Source organism: Dipodomys ordii, unplaced genomic scaffold (genome assembly GCF_000151885.1).
Source record: "Dipodomys ordii isolate 6190 unplaced genomic scaffold, Dord_2.0 Scaffold130, whole genome shotgun sequence".
NCBI lineage: Eukaryota > Metazoa > Chordata > Mammalia > Rodentia > Heteromyidae > Dipodomys > Dipodomys ordii.
This window is the reverse complement of record NW_012267346.1, coordinates 3,821,056-3,841,556: the sequence shown is the minus strand read 5'-3', so window position 1 is coordinate 3,841,556 and position 20,501 is coordinate 3,821,056. Positions and strand designations below refer to the sequence as shown.

The 20,501-nt window shown below is 41.1% G+C and overlaps 1 protein-coding gene across 2 annotated transcripts in view; it reads left to right on the top strand.

Moving 5' to 3' along the window:
* Mylip (myosin regulatory light chain interacting protein) overlaps positions 1-20,256 on the top strand; it is a 20,759-nt gene extending 503 nt beyond the window's left edge. Inside the window, exons 2-7 of one of the 2 annotated variants that reach the window (XM_013030444.1) lie at positions 992-1,182; positions 12,855-13,040; positions 14,246-14,443; positions 15,973-16,137; positions 17,161-17,581; positions 18,684-20,256. In XM_013030444.1, coding sequence (XP_012885898.1) covers positions 992-1,182; positions 12,855-13,040; positions 14,246-14,443; positions 15,973-16,137; positions 17,161-17,581; positions 18,684-18,773 — 1,251 coding nt within the window. In that variant the 3' untranslated portion in view covers positions 18,774-20,256. The remainder of the gene's footprint in view (positions 1-991; positions 1,183-12,854; positions 13,041-14,245; positions 14,444-15,972; positions 16,138-17,160; positions 17,582-18,683) is intronic. The other variant, XM_013030445.1, reaches the window with a different exon arrangement.
* Positions 20,257-20,501: the final 245 nt, after the last annotated feature.

The window sequence follows — 20,501 nt, the reverse complement described above, 5'->3', positions numbered from 1 at the left end:
GTCCCCCGGCGCGGGGAGCGGGTGCGGGTGGGGAGGGGCCGCAGGTACACTCAAGAAGTCACCGCGTTGTGTCCCCCCCCTCACCTGGCACTTTCCCCGGGAAGGCTGCGCAGCACACCTGCCGCAGGTGTGTGTGTGCAGCACCTTGAGGGGGGGGTCTCCACGAGTCCTGGCAGCGTCACCCCTGTCCCAAGATGGGGTGGCACGAGGCGGTGTCGGGTGGCGAAGCTGGTTGGCACAGCCGCTGGGCCCCTGATGGCCAACTGCTTCTCTGGGCTGATTTCTTCAGGGGGCCGACGAGGGTCTCGTCGTCGTCAGTCTGGGCCCTTCTGATGCCGTTTGGGGGCTTTTAAGCATGCGTTTTCTTAGGTGGGTTGGGGTGGGGGGTGAAGAAGGGCTGCAAACAGGTCGTGGCTAGTTGATGTGGCGTGGCTGATGACGGCAGGCGGCTGCAGATGTGATGGATGGCAGTGATACGCGGTGCCGTCAGGTCCCCCGCACCTGAGAGGCTGGGAGAGAAAGAAGAGCCTGCTTCGCAGAGCAGAGCCCACACTTGTGGCGTGTACCCTCTCTCTCTGCGCGCCGGCGTTGGGAATGCAGGTGGTTAAAAAAAAATGTCCAGATAAACAAGCTGCCAGATCAGCTGTGCAGATGGTGCTGGTACAGGGAATCCCAGAGATTGCACGAGGAGGAAAATGCCCTGTTAGATTTACCCATCCTTAGCGTGTGTGTGTATGTGTGTGTGTGTGTGTGTGTGTGTGTGTGTGTGTGTGTTTCTTTGTCCTGGATATTCAAGGAAGACCAGCCCCTCGGACTAGAGAGAGGTTTTAGCATCCCTAGAACCTTAGAACTTTCTTTTCCCACTTTCCAGCGGGAATTTTAACACCCATGGGAACTTTATGAAAAGTAGGCTCAGCTGGAGCCCTTGGTTTGTTTGCTGTGACTGCCTGGACTATTTGCTCACCCCCGTGGGCCTTCCTTTTTGTTTTAGGTGTGCCGGAGATTGGGAATCATAGAAGTCGATTATTTTGGACTGCAGTTTACGGGTAGCAAGGGTGAAAGTTTATGGCTGAATCTGAGAAACCGGATCTCCCAGCAGATGGATGGGTTGGCACCTTACCGGCTTAAACTGAGAGTCAAGTTCTTTGTGGAGCCTCATCTCATCTTACAGGAGCAGACGAGGTAAAGTGAGGCCAAAAACAAAATCAATGTCAAATACACCTTTGATTCCATGTACTAGGGACATGGCATACTCGGAAAGATGTCCTCAAGTCAGTGCGCGCTCATGCATAGGAAGTTCCCTCAAAACTCAAATCTGCTTTTCATAGCACAGATCATTTGTTGAAGGAGCTACATAATTGGCCTGGGTGTGTTTTCCCACTGTACTTTTGGTTTTTCTTGTCTTTACAAACTTAGTGGGAGAGCAGGGCTGGAATTTTTTACAAAAAAAAAAGGAAGAAAGAAAGAAAGAAAACCAGAAACTGCTTTCTGATGGTAGCATCCAATGCCCGATAGTAACCTCGCCTGAGCAGTGTTACTACAGGTCACTGGAGACTGTTTTAACCGAATGCAGGAAACAGTTCCTCTTGGGTTACTTAAACTTGGTCAACTTCTTCTGCCTAGTGTCAGATTACAATGTGTAGTCCAGAGCTCTGTCAGGCTTCCTGCAGAATTTTAAAATGTTTTTTAAGTTTGGTAAAAGGATTCTTTAAAGGCCACTGCAACTCAACTTCACCCCACAGACATATTATTACACATGATAGTTGACTTTTAGATATTTTTCTCTCCATTGTTAAAACAGAACACCAGCAGTGGTAGACACCTGAAGCATTTGGTCGTCTTTTACAAACAAACAAAAAAATGTGTCCTCCTCCTCCTAGGCAGTTTATAATACATTTCTTAAGGACAAACACAATTTAGCAGTGTTTATTGCTGAAATGCAAAGACTTAAATCTCACAGTGGCATGTCAAAGATGAAAAAAAAAAGAAAATTACTTTTTACAAACAGAGCAAACTTAGGATCTAAGCACTGATGTTTCTCATAATCCTTTGGCTTGGAAGTGTGCCATATATATAAAAATGTGATTCTGAAAGTTTTGGATAATGACCAGTGAGCAGTATTCTGTAAGAGCTTTTAACATGTCTGTTTACCAAGGAACAGATAGAAATGTATTTTTAGATGTACATTTGCCTTGCTGTGGACTTTAAAGGTTGAGGAAAATGTTTACTTTATGAAGGAAATTGACATCTTGGAAATATGCAAAATAATTCAAGTAATATCATACTTAGGGATGTTTCAGCTGTCTTTATTAATCGTAGTAAGCTTTTTTAATTTTTTTCCCCTTAAAGCTGATTTGTAATAGCTTCTTCTTTGCACTCCACTGTCATAACTTGCATTCAAGTAAAAGGAAAAAAGAGTCACACAATATTCGGCTTTTCACTGTGTAGTCATATTATAATTTAGTTCAGAATTTCTAGATGCAGCCCAATCTGGATGACATAGTTCATTTGTTAAATCTGCAGAAACTTGGAAGGACAAGTACTTAATCTTAATGATGGAAGTGGTAATGGCATCATACATTCGTACCACCAGTGCATTCATACTTTATAATCAACTACAGCATGATGTTTACCTCTGCTCTTCTGTAATTAGGACAATAATTATCAGTTCCATTTTATTCATGTAAGGAAGTGGCATTTTATGAATTAAAACTTTAATCATATTTCCCATTTTGGTTTTTTGTTTATTGATTTAATTGACTTTCACTCTTGATATTCATAGCATTCAAAACTATACCTGCCTAGTTTCAACTAAGTGTTTTTAATTCCATTTTGAAATCTTATTGAAAAGTTAGTGTGGCCTAAACCTCTGGAATACTTTTATCCTGTTGGTGAATTTTACTTGTGAGGTTGGTCGTAAAACACAATTTTAAGAAAATGCCATCTAAGATCAATACAGCATTTCTGCTTGATGTATTTTTATTGCTTGTGCTATTGGTGGTACTGAGGTTTGAACTCAGGGATTGGTGCTTTCTAAGTAAGTGCTCTACCATTTGAGCCATATATCCAGTCCTTTTTGCTTTATTTTTCAGATAAGGTCTTATACTTTTTGTCCTGCGCCTGTCTTATACCTCAATCCTCCAACCCACACTTCCCTATAACTGGGATTACAGGTCTGAACTACCATCCCAAGCCAACTTGCTTGTAGAGATGCAAGTTTCACTGTACCTGGGTTGGTCTTGAACTATAGTCCTCTTTGTCTCTAGGTGTGAGCTACCTTGTATTGCCATAATATCTTGATAGTGCAAATTGTAATTAGAGTCTGTACCTTTTAATTAAGATAACATAAGTTGTGTTTGGTACAGTTTACACTTAACATTGTTTTTATATGCATGATATCATGGCACAAAAACACTTTTTTTGCTTTAATGTGTTAGTACAATAAAGCTTGTTAGTAAACTTTTTGATGTTCCATTATTATATAATGTTTATAATACATGCTGTGAATAGACAATAAATCTGTTTATATGTAGCGAGTCAGTGCATCTTTGATAATCTAGTTAGAGGAGGTGCTTTTTTGTTTTTTGCTTAGTCTAATCATGAGGGTGCATTTAGTGCATGTACCTGGACAGCTATTAAACAAGACTGAAGGGCTGGGAAGGTGGCTCAGTGGTAGAGTGCTTGCCTTGCACGCATGAGGCCCTGGGTTCAATTCCTCAGCACCACATTAGCAGAAAAAACTGGAAGTGGTGTTGTGGCTCAAGTGGTAGAGGGACAGTGCTGAGGCCCAGAATTCAGTCCCCAGGATTGACAAAAAAATATACTGAAATGTCTGGGCAGACTTGTCTTCTGTGTACCATTAAGGATCCTGCTTACAGTAGAGCTAGGCTAATGAGGGATCAGTTAACATCCTAGTCACATTAGATTAGGGAAGTCACTGAGAATGGCCAGAAGGAAGGCCTACTTACTTTTGGAGAGCCCTGAAATCCAGGCAGGAGCCCTGTATTCTAGGTGTAGCTGTGCCACCAACTCCCAACCATCCCTGCTTTTTAGCCTGTGCCTAGCCCTGCATACTGACAGTTCAAGGTCTAGCACTAGCTTTCCTTACTTCTTTGTTTCTGCTTTGTCTCCATATGATTTTTCCTATGTATATGTCTCTGCAGACAGTGAAAATATATTGAACATCAGCTTACATTGTTAAGTGGGGTTCATCTGGTCTCTGATTTGGTCTGATTTTTAGATTTGGTTGCCCTAAACCCCAATTGTTAGTTTTGCTCTTGAGTGGAGACCTCCAGAAGGCACTTCTGGAGGATGTTTGCCATGCTGATATGTAAAGTGAAGCAAATCCATGTATTCCAGAAGTAGAGGTGAAATATCACCATCTTAGGAGTCCAGTTATTCACAGCCATCCCTGAGTCTTGCTAACATTTTCAAAAGCAGGCCTGAGAGAGTGGATATATGGTTCATCTTCAGTGGTAATTATACCATCCGCTGCTAGGTAGGCCTATGTTTCTCTTGACTTGGCTACAGTTTGCTAGAGCTCTGTGGTCTATGCTAAAGAGTCTGTTTATTTAAGATTCACCTATATTTTGAACTTTTTTCCTATTTTTAATTTACTCTTTTTATCTATGAATGGTTGTGTGTATTCTTTTTAATCTACAAATAATTTTTATGTGTACTGTGCATATTGATCAGTGTCAACCTTTCCATCATCCCCCTCCCCGCTTCCACCTACCCTTTCTCCGGGCCCATCTATTTCTTCTTTCCCCAGTCCCATCAAGTTTTCTTCTTCCCAGGAAACAACTCTTATACAAAGAGTCCATGAATCCTGAACTGTGTTCAGAGAATGCTATAATCTTAGCATTAAATTTCATCCTTTCAGCCTTGCTGACAGCTCAGACACCACCCTTTCAAAAATCTTCCCTAGTCCCACCCAGGAGACTAAGCTCTTCCAAGACTTTCAGTGCCTCTTTTCTCCTTTACAACATTAAAGAGCTTCTAACCGCACACTTCTGTGATGTCACCGTTGAATCTAAATTCCATTCAAATTGCTCGGCATGATATCTCCAGTCTAGCAATGGCCGATTGCATAAAAAGTTACTGAGTCAACGAATTAACAACTTAGAAATAAAAATGGGTTCATAGACATTGATATACATTTTCCTATAGAAATTGAAATCGTTTTTTTTTTCCAGTTTGCAGCTATAAACTGAAAAGTTCAAAAGAAAAAGAATCTCTGTGGTAATTCTTTTCTGATTAAAATTTGTACAGGCTGGGTGCTGGTGGCTCACACCTATAATCCTAGCTACTCAGGAGGCTGAGAGCTGAGGATCATGGTTCAAAGCCAGCCCGAGCAGGAAAAGCCGTGAAACCCTCATCCCCAATAAACCACCAGAATACTGGAAGTGGCGCTGTGGCTCAAGTGGTAGAGCGCTAGCCTTGAACTGAAGAGCTGAGGGATAGTGCTCAGACCGAGTTTAAGCCCCATGACCGACCAAAAATAAATAAATAAATAATAAAAAATAAAACTTGTTCAGTCCTTGGCATTCTTCTAATCATTTCTTTGCCTTCCTCCATGCCTCCCACACCCTGTATTTATTATGACTGTTAGGTCTTACCTAAAATGAACTGCCATTCCCTGGAACTACTTACGATGTTCCCACAGTTTTTCAACGACAGTATCATTTTATCTAACTTTAACTAGATTATAGTTCTGAGTACTGATTAACTCAGTTTTTTCCCCTGTCTTCCAATAAAAGTCACATAGGTATGTAGAAATCTAGGAAAGATTTCATCGTTTACAACTCACAGAGCAAATGCCACCTGCAAACTCCAGCTAGGTATGATATGGTCATTTCAAGCTAATTCAAAGTTGAATCATAGGGGTGCTAGCCAGGTCCTGTAAGTCATATCTGAAATGTCTTAACTTGGTCAGTGTTGGTAATATACCCTTACATAATACACCCTTAAAGACTCTAGGTGATTAAGTTTTGTAGCAATATGTCAGTCATGAAGTTATCTTTTATGGTCTTCAGACCAACTGCAGGCCCATGAGTGAAATGACACTGTGTTGTTGTTTAGTTTGTGTGTTTGCACATACATATGTGTGCACATGCCAGTACTAGGGGTTGATTTTGTTTTTTGTTTTTTTCTTTGCATGCTCAAATGCAAAATAGACTCTGGGAAAGTAAAAAGATAAATGTAAAGTAAAAAAGTAAAAAGGTAGATGTGTTGTTATTTCCAAATAAATTATTCATTGGATTTTTGAGTTCCAGTTTACTACGTGTTCTTTTTTGCTAAGACTGTACAGTGTGTTACTACATGTGTGTCTGTTATAGCCAGGGAACTCTCATCTGGACATCTTCAGTGTCTTTGAATTTCTACCATTTATATATTTATCTGAAGTATTCAAACTTTTTTTTAATGGCATGTTACATAAAATCTACTTGATGGGCAATGGTGGTTCACTTCTGTAATCTCATCTACTTAGGAGGTGGAAGCTGAGATCTGAACAATCTCAGTTTGAAGCCAGCCCAAAGAGAAAAGTCTTCAAGACTTTAATCAACGAAAAGCTGAACTTCTGGAAGGGTTACTCAAGTGGTAATGCACCAGCCAAGCTGGTGCAAACCTTGGTACCAACATAAATAAACAGAATGAGTGGATGGATGAGTGAATCTAATTGTTAGGCAAGTACTTAAAAGTCAGATTCAACAACTGTGGAGGAAATACACTAGATATATTTTTCCTTCTTGTACCTGCCCACAGCCTGGTCTCAGTCCTCCTCCATACCAGCAGCCAGACTTAGCAGATAACTCTTGAGTTGAAGGCAACTAAAGAAATGATCAGAAAGTGGATATGTTAAATTGGGACCTCTTTATAAAACTAAGATAATTTTTTTAATGAAAATTGCTGAGTCAGCGCTGTATTGTAGAAGAAATGCATCAGTAGCACTGCTGACTGCTATAGATTGTGAGGAAAGAGATATGCATATAGTCCCAGCACTGTCTGCCTTGTCAGACGCCTACTGCTGTAGATAAGCACACTTTTTAGAAGAGCACATTAGGCTTTCAAGTGATAGTGTTGCTCTTCTAGTATTGCTTATAATGACTTTATTGAAGTTGGGGAGTTTCCCCTCTGGGCACCCTTCATATCTTCTGACTGCTCTAGAGCCCAAGAAGGAACACATTTTAACAGCAATTCCAATTTTGTATTTGGGGCTTTGAGAAGAATCTCCAAGAACCTGAATATAGAGAACTGACTTGGTAGTTATTTGGCTATGATGGGTTTCTCAGTTGCACACTTACCCATTTATTGTCCCTTTACCCAGTTATCATTCTCTATCGTGTTTATGCAGTTAAATGTCATGTGTCAGTATATTTCCTACTAAATAACTTCCCTGTGTCTATCACTAACTAGAACTCAGTGTTAGCATTCAGTTTTTTTCTTTGTTGTCACATTTACATGTAATGAAATGTATAAGGGGGCTGGGAAGGTGGCTCAGTGGTAGAGCGCTTGCCTTGCATGCTTCAGGCCCTGGGTTTGATTCCTTAGCACCACATAAACAAAAAGAAAAAAGCTGGAAGTGGCGCTGTGGCTTGAGTGGTAGAGTGCTAGCCTTGAGCTGAAGAGCCCTGGGACAGTGCCCAGGCCCAGAGTTCAGGCCCCACGACCAGATCCCCCCCCCGCAAAAAAAAAAAAATGTATAAGTGCTAATCATACCATTTAATGAGTTTTGACACATGAACGTGCTTGTTTAAACAAAATCTCAATCAATATTTAGGACAGTATACTATTATTCCAGAAAGTTCCCTTGTGTCCTTCTGTATCAGTCCCCACCCTTCTTGCCAACCTCTGCCTACCCAATCCAAGACTACCAGGTTCTGTTTTGTTACCATAGATTACTTATGTCTGCTCAACTTTATATGGATGACATCATGCAGTGGTAGGTATTCTTGGGTCAGTCTATCTTTTGTTCATTAGAGATTTGTTTCCCATCTCTCTCTCCTATATATATATATATATATATATATACATATTAATGGATTGTCTTTTTAGCGGAGAAGAAGAGTGAAGGTTGAACTCAGGGCCTTGCACATGCTAGGTAAACAAGCAATCTGGCTGAGCTGACATCACTAGTTAGTGTTTCTCTGTGTGAATATACTACTGTTTGTTGATCCATAGGCCTATTGATGAACACCTGTTTCCCATGAATAAAGCTGCTATGAACATTCTAGTATAAGTTGTTGTGGGGGTTTTTTAGACATGTGTTTTCATTTCTCTTAGGGAAAAAAACATGCCCAAGAATAGAATTGCTGGGTCTTAAAGAGTAGGTAATTGTTTAGTTTTATAAGTAACTGCTAGAACTTTTCCCAAAGCAATTGTACTGTTGTATATTTGCACAGAACATAGGGAAATCCAGGCCTCCACATCCCAGCCAGGCTTCTGGGAAATAATACAGCGGTAGGGTGCTGTGGTTTTAATTTGTGTTTCTCTGATGATTAATAATGATAATCACTTTTCATGTTCTTACTGGCCTTGCATAGGCCTTTTTGTGAGGTATTTTTTTCAAGTCATTTTCCCATTTTCATTGTTTGCCTTGTTCAAAAATACTAAGCTGCACACATTCTTTATGTCTCCTAGATACCAGTCCTTTGTGAGACATAAGTTTTATAAATATATATCCTCCCATGTTTCCCTTTTTTCCTGGTTCCTTTTGGTGAGGAGGAGGGGTTTTGTATGTGTGTGTGTGTGTGTGTGTGTGTGTGTGTGTGAAGTCTTAATTTTTCTATCTTGGTGGGTTTTGCTGTGTCCTGAGAAACCTTTGTTAGCACACTCTTCCCCTCCCCCCAGTGAAGAAGACAGTTTCATGTTTTGTTCCTAAGCCCTATGGTTTCAGCTGTAGCATGCAGGCCTGAGCTCCATCTTGAACGGATTTTCTGATTTATGGGAATGTTAAGGTATAAAGCAAAACCTCTCATGGCAATTCTGTTTTGATTTGATCGTTTTAAAATATAACTTGGCAGTCTATGTTTGGATTAAAATAAACTGATGTGGTGAAGTGACTCACTGAATGGAGGCGTGTGAGGCTCCATCAAAGTGGGACCTGACTGAGTGAAGAGACAGGCCAGGCATTACTCCCCTGGGCTGAGGCTGTGGCTCTAGCAGGGGTCAGTCCTGCCTTTGAGGGAGAAAGGCACTTTAGCTATTAGCAATTGAGAGCTTTTGAGAATAACTACTTAACCATTTTAGAGATGTTAGCTTAGTCACTTAAGTTTTGAGTGTAATGGTGAATCTGGCTACAGTCACTGTACTGTGTCATGAGAAGCTCTTCACTCATAAGCCAAGTGGAGGGAGCTAACCCAGAGTAACCTCCATAGAGCACATGAGCAATTCCCAGGGTTTGTGGGAAGTTCTGCTGTGGGTTTGAATGCCAACTTTCTGAGAGAAGCCAGTGTTGAAAGGTGAGATCTCCCATCACAACTCTTTTAACAGTAAGTAATTGAACATCGTGTCTTAACACTATAAAAAGTGATTCATTTGATTTAAAAAGAAGTTTGAAGTCCTTTGAAACAAAAAACATGTTTTAAACATGTGATTCTTCTGTTAGTTAAAGGCCAAGTGCCAGTGGCTCATGCCTACAATCCTCGCTACTCAGGAGGCTGAGATCTGAGGATCGCAGTTCAAAGCCAGGAAAGTCTGTGAGTCTCTTTTCTCCAGTTAACCATCTGAAAACCAGAAGTGGTGCTGTGGCTCATGTGGTAGACCTCTAGCCTTGAGCCGAAGAGCTCAGGGACAGTGCCCAAGCCCAGAGTTCAAGCCCCATGACTGACTAAAACAAAACAAAACAAAAAAAACCTAAAGCCTATATTCACCTCATGTTTTCAGTCTTCCATATTGCTATGGTAAGTATGAGTTCATGTATACTCATGATACCAGGCCATGAGTTAGCTATAAAAGATTCTACCTTGAGCCTCAAAGTATGTTCTATGTATTGAAAATACTCATTTCCTTAATAACTGGATAAAATACAACCTCATAAATGTCTAGAAGATAGTTTGAGCTGATATCCGTAGGACATACTCAGAGACATTTGCTTAAGACAAAACAGTTGTTTTCAAAGCTTTTCTTTCTGTTGGTGATTTCAGGATGTATTATATACTGAACTAGATAGGTCATCCACCTCTGATCTCTAGTTAAAAATTCACTCCAGGCACCATTTTGACCACATCTGCGTGTTTTAATATTACTAGTAACCTTTTGCCCATTTCACAAAAATGAAAAAGGTAAGGGCAACAGGAAGAGAGATGGTTACAGGCCAGACGGTTAGAAGAGAAAACAACAGCAGCAAACTTCAAACTCCTTCCAAATCGGAGCCCTCATTGGAGTCTTTCTGGGGCATACTTCTCTCAGTTCTGCTATGTCCCTCCTGGGAATGAAGTCCACTGATAACTTCCTGGCTGGTGACCTTGGCTGTCACTGCTCCCCTGTGCCCCCACACTCCCTCCCCCTCTCTTTCACCTTCTCCTTCTCCCTCTCTCTACTCCTGACACCTAGGAGCCAATTAGTGGCTGGAGTTATTTTGACAGGATATGTTCCTTGTTGACTTGGTGACATTATAGACTTGAAACTGCAAGCCACAGGAAGGGCCATCGGAAAGTTTATGTCAACAGTAAGAAGGAAAGTTCACATGTGTATCCAGCTCTGTTTGCTGTGTGTAGAGGGGACCACTCACCAGCAGCCCCAGCACCACTGCCATTCTTCCAGTTCTGACCCACACACATTGCTGCAGCCGCCTGACACCTGCTTGTATTCCATTACTGCTTCTTTGCTTTTGAGTGTGGCAGCTGTGTCTCCACAAGTAGGCATGGAGAGTTTGGAGAAAGGAATGGAATTGATTTTGAAACTTTGGCAGGCTGTACTTAGTATTTAGTAAAGCAGGAAATTGTTTCTAGCTTTATACTAGGGAGAAAAAGTCAAAAGAGACCTTTACATGTTAACAGTAATTAAATTGAGAAGACTTGGTTTATGGCAGTAATCCTAAACCCTTTTGGCACATAATTTCTTATTGAACAGAAGTGTAGATTCAGAATTTAGTTTCCTGAAAACATACCACTTCACCCATCCTACCCTATCCTGAAAACATAAGCAGAGACACAGGACCAAGATATAAAGTTAACTGAATACACCCTTTAGGCCTAAAGGCATGTTTTTTGAAGAGAATGTTAGACCTGTATCCTAAGTTAGCTGTTTTAAACACTCGTTATTTTTGTGGCAGTTTCTTTGCCCACTCCCTCCCCGCCACACACACACCCAGACTCCTTTCTCAGTTTAGCAAAATGACAGAAATACTTCACCGAGTAGCTAAGGCTTGGATTAATTTTAAAAAAACATAGCTATCCTCTTTATGCTATTCTGTGATTTCTATAGAGGTTTGAATAAGGAAAAAACTGCAGTATTTGGGAGAATTGAATAATTTTATTATGATTTGAAATATTCCTTATTATTGAAGGCACGAAAGATGGCATTTGAATGTGTCTTAGCTAAGGAAGAAGAAATGAATGTCTGTTAGCCTCACATTTTGCAGCACTCAAGGGAGCTTTCCTTGTGTTTATAAACTCATTTTCTCTGCATTTCTTCTTACACTTCCTTTACCTGACATGTCACCAGGTACAGTGTGTAAGTGAAGGCAGTGCTGAGGGCTGGAGTCACAGCACCACTCTTGGTCTGAGCAGGGCGCTTAGCATTATCTAATAATAGGAGCATTAACATTTATTAATAGGAGGAAGATTGTGGCATTTAAGCACATGTCATAAGCTATTCCAGATCATCAATAGAAGGCTGAAGCTTCACATTTTCCAGAAACAAATTTTATTTTTATCTTTTGGGAAGCATTATTTTCTTCTCTTCTTGAGGATTTTTTTACGTTTTAGTATCAGTTAATTGTACAAGGGCATTTTAACATGTTCATATATGCATATACTTTAATTAGATTCACTCACTAACACTTTGCTTCATTTCCCTGCCAATAAATCTTAACCCAGACAACCTTTTGTATTGAGGTATGTAGGTACACTCTTCACAATTTTGAGCAATTTTGGATAATGTCTGAATTTCCCCAGGTGTTTCTAAGTATGCTACTCTTTCTTAGTAAATACAGAATGTAACTTTGTACATAATTAGGACAGGCTGAAACTAAGGTTGGAATCTAGAAAACTCCAGCTACCTGGAGTTTGATGCACATTTTTGGGAGTTCTCAGATGTTAGAAGCAGCTACAGGTCAGCTCATGTGCAATAACTAAACAGAACCAGCAGAGGAAATAATGCATCAGATACTGTAATACAGGAACAGAGGGTTTATATGTAACATAGGCTCAAAGGAGAAGACGGGAGGAAAGGCCACCAGGACAGAGGGAGTAGCAAGGCCAGATTTTCTAAGGAGAAGACTTGTCCTTTTCTGGGGCATTGGCTAGATGGCATGCAGGAGGTGTAGCTGAAGAGCTGGATGGAGCCAGAGGGTGGAGGTACCTGGGCTTCACACTGCCATCCCCCCTCCTCAACAGGCACTAGGGATCCTTTGAAGGGTTTAAGATGAGCAGAACAAAAATAGAACATGCATATATATAAATATATATATACATATGTATATGTAGAGAGAGACACTTTTAAAATTCTTTTCTTAAAGGATAGTATTCAATTGTGAAATTGCTATGCAAATTTGTTTTTTAATAGGTTTGTTGCAATGGACCCCAGCTTACGTACTAGGCAAGCTCTCTACCGCTGAGCCGTTCCCAGCCCAGCAGGCTGAGTTTGATACCCAGTTCCCTGACTAACCTCATTCTCACCTTGCTTTGCAGGCATATCTTTTTCTTGCACATCAAGGAGTCCCTTTTGGCAGGCCACCTTCAATGTTCTCCAGAGCAGGCAGTGGAGCTCAGTGCCCTTCTGGCCCAGACCAAATTTGGAGACTACAATCAGAACACAGCCAAGTACAACTATGAGGAGCTGTGTGCAAAGGAGCTCTCCAATGCTGCCTTGAACAGGTGAGGCTGCTAAAGGCTTCTCAGTGTGTGTGTGTGTGTGTGTGTGTGTGTGTGTGTGTGTGTGTGCAGAACTATCAACTTGATAAGAATCTTTGGAATAAAATGAACTTTTGGTACATACAGATAATTTATAAATTATAATTACCCAATTTAACCAGTTGTTTTCAAAAGTCCTGTTATCTTTTGAGAAACTCACAGTCCATACAAATATTTGTCCTTATATGAAATGCTATATATGACGAGAACATTTTTAAATCTCTGACATTTAAAAATGCAAATCTCCTTCATCTTTTTCTTCATTTCAGCAAGAGTTAGATCAAGAGACTTAACACAGGCCTCTTACTGATTTTAGCATAACAAGTCACTGCCCCCCCCCAAAAAAAAATACTCTGCAGCTTCAAACAACAGGAATTACCTCTGTGGCTGAGAATATGTGGGTTGAGAGTATCAGGGCTTTGCTAGTCTACCTATTCAAGACCTCTCAGGAGGCTGCAGTCAAACTGCTGAAATTAAGTTTCTTCTGGAAGCCTGACTGAGGGAGGACCCTACTTCTAAGAAGACTCCTATGGTTTGTCAGCTGGCCTTCTCCCTTGCCACTAGCCTCAGGGCTATTCCATGATGTGGTAGCATGAGTGATCCAGCTGACAAAGAGACAATAGCCAGGAGGGAAACCAGAGTCTTTGGGAATTTAACCTCAACAGTGAGTCACTTCTCATGACTTGTACTATGTTTTCTTCATTAGAAGCGAACTAGATGCTCACACTTAAGGAATAGAACATACACAAGGATGTAATTACCAGGAGGTACGACTGTCAAGGATCACACCAGAGGAAATCCTTCCTTTATTTTCTTTACTTGGAAATGACCTGATCAATCCTTTCTATGCTAGACTATGAAGCATAAGATAGATGAATGTGTTTGGAATTCCAACATTTTTGTTATGATTATATTTAAATTTTTTCCCATAATTATTTCATCTCTAAGTATCTAGCATTCCCCGAAGGGTTCTCTGCTGAATCTTTGAGAGTCAAGATCTTGAACAGTGTCTTATAAATATTTTATAGTAAGTTTGCTAAATAAAAGAAACAGCAAAACTATGTTTTATGATTCATGTGACAGTCTCACTGTAATTGACTAGTGATTAATCTTTCAAGAGTATATGAATTGATCTCTCTATCACTTCCTACTCGTTGGGTGTCCCACAGCATTATTGCAAAGCATAAGGAGTTGGAGGGGACCAGCCAGGCTTCGGCAGAATACCAAGTCCTGCAGATTGTGTCAGCAATGGAAAACTATGGCATCGAGTGGCATGCCGTGAGGGACAGCGAAGGGCAGAGACTCCTCATTGGAGTTGGACCTGAAGGAATCTCAATTTGTAAAGACGACTTTAGCCCAATTAATAGGTAACCCAAACCTTAAGTATTCTTTTTTTTTAAGTATATTTTTTTTGTTGTATAGATACTATAGAGAGGGGTTACAATTACATGAGTAAGGTAATAAGTACATTTCCTAAGTACATAAAGTACCATCCCTTCCCTCCCCACCTCCTTAACTCATCCCTCCTCCCCCCCTACCAAGTTATAAAGTTCATTTTCAACTTAGTGTCTTGTACATATCATTGTTACAATGAGTCAGCCTGTATCCTTGTTAAAGAATACCTTAAGTACTCTTAAACCTGAGCATATGTGTACATCTGTAACTCTCATCATGAAAATAGGAAATGGGCCATGCCTATAATCTTAGCTACTTAGGAGGCTGAGATCTGAGGATTGTAGTTCAAAGCCAGCCTAGGCAGGAAAGTATATAAGACTCTTATTCTCAATTAACCACTAGAAAATTGGAAGTGGTGCTATGTCTCAAGGTGGCAAAGTTCCAGCTTTGAGTGAAAAAGCTCAGGGACAGCACCCAGGCCCTAAGTTCAAGCCCCACAATCAACCAAAGCAAAAAAAAAAAAAAAAAAAAGAAGGAAAGAAAAAAGGTCCAGGAATTTACTAAACAGACATCTCTTGGGAATGAAATGTTCCATTTTGATAGTCACATTAACTTCAATTAGGCCTTAATCACCAGTCAATTATTTTAAAATTAAAATTCTTTTATTTGCCACTAATTCTGTGGAAGAATTAGTGTTTTTCAAATAAATGTTCACTTCATAAAAATCTCATTTTTAGTGAGCTGGTGGCTCAGACCTATAAAACACTTCTCTTAAAACTCTTAAATTGGGCGGAGCGCTGGTGGCTCATGCCTGTAATCCTAACTACTCAGGAGGCTGAGATCTGAGGATCACAGTTCAAAGCCAGCCAGAGCAGGAAAGTCAGTGAAACTCTTATCTCCAATTAACCACCAGAAAACCAGAAGTGGCGCTGTGGCTCAAGTGGTAAAGTGTTAGCCTTGAGCTGAAGAGCTCAGGGACAGCGCCCAGGCCCAGAGTTCAAGCCCCACAACCGACAAAAAATTAAAAAAAAAAAAAAACAACCTTAAGTTGCTTCCTGGCACTGGTGGCTCACATCTAATCCTAGCTACTCAGGAGGCTGAGACCTGACAATCAGAGTTTAAACTCATCCCTAAGCAGACAAATATGTGAGACTTCTATTTCCAGTTAATCAGCAAAAAGCTGGAAGTGGCTCAGGTGGTAGAGTGCCATCCATGTCAAAACAAAAATGAGAGTATGAGACTCAGAATTCAAGTCTCTGTATTCGTACACACATACACAAAATCTCATTTTTTTTTTACTAATATTCACTCACACATACACCATTTCTCTTCTGTTTAGTGTGCTTGACTAACAAGTGGGGAGGGATTTAAGATAGCCCCAGAGGAAGTGTTTGGTTTTACTTCCAAGTCATGGAGGAGTTGGGGAATGGTGTCTGCAAAGAAATGAACATGTTGTGATGATGCACCTTCTGAGCTTGTTCACCATTCTCCTGTCTTGTAGAATAGCTTATCCTGTGGTACAGATGGCCACCCAGTCAGGAAAGAACGTGTACTTGACCGTCACCAAGGAGTCTGGGAACAGCATCGTGCTTCTGTTTAAAATGATCAGCACCAGAGCGGCCAGTGGGCTGTACCGAGCGATCACCGAGACCCACGCTTTCTACAGGCATGTAGTGCTGGTGACCTGAGTGTCACAGCTGAGATTTCTAGGTGACCAGCAGATTTCTACTGGGTTTCTTCTATCACCATGTCAGAGATAGAAGGATAGACTTTGAGAAATTGGCTGCTTTTGAACATCTTGTCTCTTCCATAGCAAAGGAGTACTTATCAATGCAATCCTGTTTTCCTGTGGAAAGTTACCTGTACTGGAGTGGTGCTCACATTCTCCTAGTTCTCCTCGTTATCTCTTATCGCCTTTAGTTACACCTCAGCAGTCTTCCAGGATAGCCCCAGGGGCTGAGCCTGCTGTGCTACAGCTCTTCCCCTTCCCAGCAGAAAGGTAACAAAGATCACTTTCCCTTGGGGAGAGAGAGCTTGGTCTTAAGTCCTTAGTGCATACATAACTAAGATTTCCTAAAATCAATGCCCATACTCTCCTTCCAGAGAGTGCTTCTAATCTGAGTTGTTATTAGTATTTGGAAAATGAAAGCCAAAGAATGCAATTGATAGACATTTGTATTTTATACCAAAATACATTGTGGAGAAGAATGGAGAATTTGGAGGTATTTTTAACAGAGAAGCCAAAAACTTCCAAGAAGATTGTCCTTTGTCTTCCACAAGTTGCTTTCTACAACAAGCTCACAGCCTGGAAAAGGAGCTAGATCTTTCTTGTCTCCATATTTACCACTGCTTTATCAAAGGAGCTTTAGAGATCCTTGAGAAACGCAGAGGTGGAGTCCATAAGCTATCTGGCACACACAAAATGGAAAGACCTTACTCTCAGCCTGGGCATAGTATGCACACCTGTAATCTCAGCACTCAGGAGTTTGAGGCAGGAGGATCTCAGGTACCAGACCAGCCTAGGGTACACAGCCAGACCTGTCTTCAACATACATACACACACACACATATATATATAGCTTGCTGACACCATTCTTTCTTATTAACAGTAAGTATCTCTGAAAGAGGTCTGAATTTCAGAGCTGCCCTGAAACTAGAATTAAAGCAGATACTGGATCTTTCCTTACAGGTGTGACACAGTGACCAGTGCCGTCATGATGCAGTATAGTCGTGACTTGAAGGGCCACTTGGCATCTCTGTTTCTGAATGAAAACATTAACCTCGGCAAGAAGTACGTCTTTGATATTAGAAGAACGTCGAAGGAGGTTTATGACCACGCCAGGAGGGCTCTGTACAATGCCGGCGTTGTGGACCTCGTTTCAAGAAGCGACCAGAGCCCTCCCAACTCTCCTCTGAAGTCATCGGACAGCAGCATGAACTGCAGCAGCTGCGCCGGCCTCAGCTGCCAGCAGACCCGGGCGCTGCAGGAGAAGCTGCGCAAGCTGAAGGAAGCCATGCTGTGCATGGCGTGCTGTGAGGAAGAGATCAACTCCACCTTCTGCCCATGTGGCCACACTGTGTGCTGTGAAAGCTGTGCTGCCCAGCTGCAGGTGAGGGGTGTCCCCTGGCCAATGCTGCTGGGTGCCAGCTGTGGCTTCCTGATGTACAAAGAATGTCCACTGCCCATCAGGAAGTTCTTTGTATCTACTCACTTAAAGGACATTGTCCTTTGGAAGTATTTCGGATTAGTACACTATTTTCATGGGCACAGATACTCTGAGTCATAGTCTTGTTTTTCTCAAGTTCTGCTTCATAAGGTGAAGTACAAATGGCTGAGCCCAGGGCTAGAATCCAGTCCAATCTCTTCCATGTCATGTTGCCTCTTGTTTTCTGGCACCTAGAGGGAAGGTTTTTATTACCTGCCCCTGGGTGATTATTTATCTCATTTTGATATTAGTGCATAAAAGTAATTCATATTTAGCATTCCTGTGCTCTCTTGTGTCTTACATTTTCTTTTGACAAACATTTTTTTAAATTTCATTTCTTGGAAGTATCCGTTAAATGTCATTACAGTTAGAGTAAAATTAGCCCTAAATGTCACCTAGTCCATCAGAAGCTCCAATGTCATGGTACTTCGGGAGCTGGATAATGAGCTCCCAGATCTATGCTGAGTGTAAACCGTGCTTGCCTGTGCAAGACTTTTCCTGCCCATGTATTCTGACTCTTGTGCCAAATTTCTCTTCATGGTTGACAAAGGACACGTGTTCACTGAGAGGCCCCAGGAAAGTAGCTGTTGCCTGTGAGTAAGAGCAGAGTTGAACACTCTTATCGTGTGTGTGTGTTTGCCCTCTAGCTAATGCTGGCTCAAATCAGTCAGCTGAGCCAGGGCCACAGTCTGGAGGGGTCTCCAGCATGTTGGCCTGTGGCATAATGATCTACTGTAGTAGTGGCAGGACCACAGTCAACACAGAAGTGTTCTGTAACTTTTTATTCACTGTGTTTTATTTAGAGTTTGACAAAAAAAACCTAGTCAATTTCAAGTATTCATGGTGAAGCCCTTTAAAATGTAGTAAGTGTTCAAACCTGATATAAACCAAAGATCTCTACCTATTGAAAGCAGTAGAATAAGCAATGCAGCCGATGTCTAGGGTGAACACTGAGACCTGGTCTGTCAATGCACTCTAACTAAAGCTGCTGGTTCCTCTCTTGCAGTCCTGTCCAGTCTGCCGGTCTCCCGTTGAGCATGTCCAGCATGTCTACCTGCCAACCCACACCAGTCTTCTCAACCTGACTCTGATCTAACGGGTCCCGTGTGCACACCGGACATGCCATGCTTCCACGGATTACACTCTGAACAAACTTGGGGAGAAAAGCTCACTCCCACACCATCTGCCATGCAGCATTCAAAAGTAAAGAAAAACAAGAATATACCACTCCACAGCAAAAAAAAAAAAACACCAACACCACCTCCCCCTCATCCCATCCTTCCCAGGGACCAGGAAGAGTTCTGGGACATAAACACATTCCTTGAACTTTGGGTTTTTTTGTGATCAAGTGAAGGAATAGGTAAAATGTTTGTCAGTTAAGTGGCAAAGTAGCCAAAAAGTGGGGTACCTCTTAGGAAGTGATATTAAGTCTCCTTAATATATCCCGAGGTAAGTTTCCTACCTGCAGCAGATTTTGTAAGAATTAATTTTAAGAACTTGGGATTTTTGTTGTTGTTTCTGGTTGTGGTTCTTTTTTGTTTTATATGATCATGGAATGCCAAACGTTTAACAGGACTTTTTTTTTTCTCTTGAATAGTCATTGTTACAATGTCTTTTCTGCTTTTCTGACTTGTTCAAGAATGATTGGAACATAAACAGATTTTTACCAAGCAAGCCTGTGACACTTAAAAGGTTACAACAGCTTTGCTAGATTGAAACCAGCCTGGCCAGGGGACAGCAGGTAGCTCAGCGTGGGTGCTTTCCTCCTCCTGTATTCTGTCCTGCACCCTCTGCCCCATGCCTTTGTATTATAAAGGGTTAGTCATTTGGTTAAAAAGATTTCTGTGAGATAGTCAAGCACTCCGTGGGCTTTTGAGCTGATAGGATTCTTGAAGACTGAAGACAGAGAGCCTTTTCTGCAAGAAGGGAAAATTCAGCCCACTGAGAGATGGAGCCTTCTGCAATACACAAGGGAATCCACTCCCCCAGGCACTGACCCCAGCTTCATCCCTGGGGGTCGCGTTGCTTGAACAAACCTTTTACAGCCTTACAGGTTTCTAGATACTGTCTCCTTTTGTGTGTATGTGCTTTTTGTTTTGTTTTTAAGCAAATGCTTAAGTATTCTTTTGGTTGCCTCCTCTATATCTTTCAGAGAGGCTTCATTCTTTTTCTTTCAGTATTCTTAAATATGTTTTTCCACTCCCACTTGGGCATTTTGGAAACTGGTCAGCAAGTGGGTTTTCTAGGATTTGGGAAACCTAGATGACCTTTATTGGGTGCAATACTAGCTACGTTAATGCTAGAAACCTACACTGTCACTTTACTGAGAATTCTGAGTATACTTTTCATATTGCCTTAATGTAGCAGTAATGTGTTTATGCATTTGTTTCTTTGCACAGACATTTTGTCAGATATTAAAACTCTACTTTTTTATGGCACATATTAGCATATAAGCCTTTATTCCAAGAGGTATTTATTTTTTCACCTGTAAAAAAATAATGTTTCCACATAAAGAACTCTGTTATATCCTAGAGGACTTCTGTCTTTTATATTCAGAATAATAAAGACTTTAAAGCAAACGTGGGTGTTTGTATTGTCAAAGTTATTGTCACTTAAGCAAGTTTTGTTCAGTTGAGTGAGCAATAATATCAAGGCCGAATCTAATTTGGTCCTATGTGGAGATTTTTGAAATGTGTAGGTTAATTTATATCACTGAGATGCTTCACACTCCTGTGTGTTTAGGGCTATTGGATTAGAATGTAGATAAAGGTTTGAGAGACAAGATGGAAAGTAGACGTTAGCAGAATGAGTAGAACACCTGGAA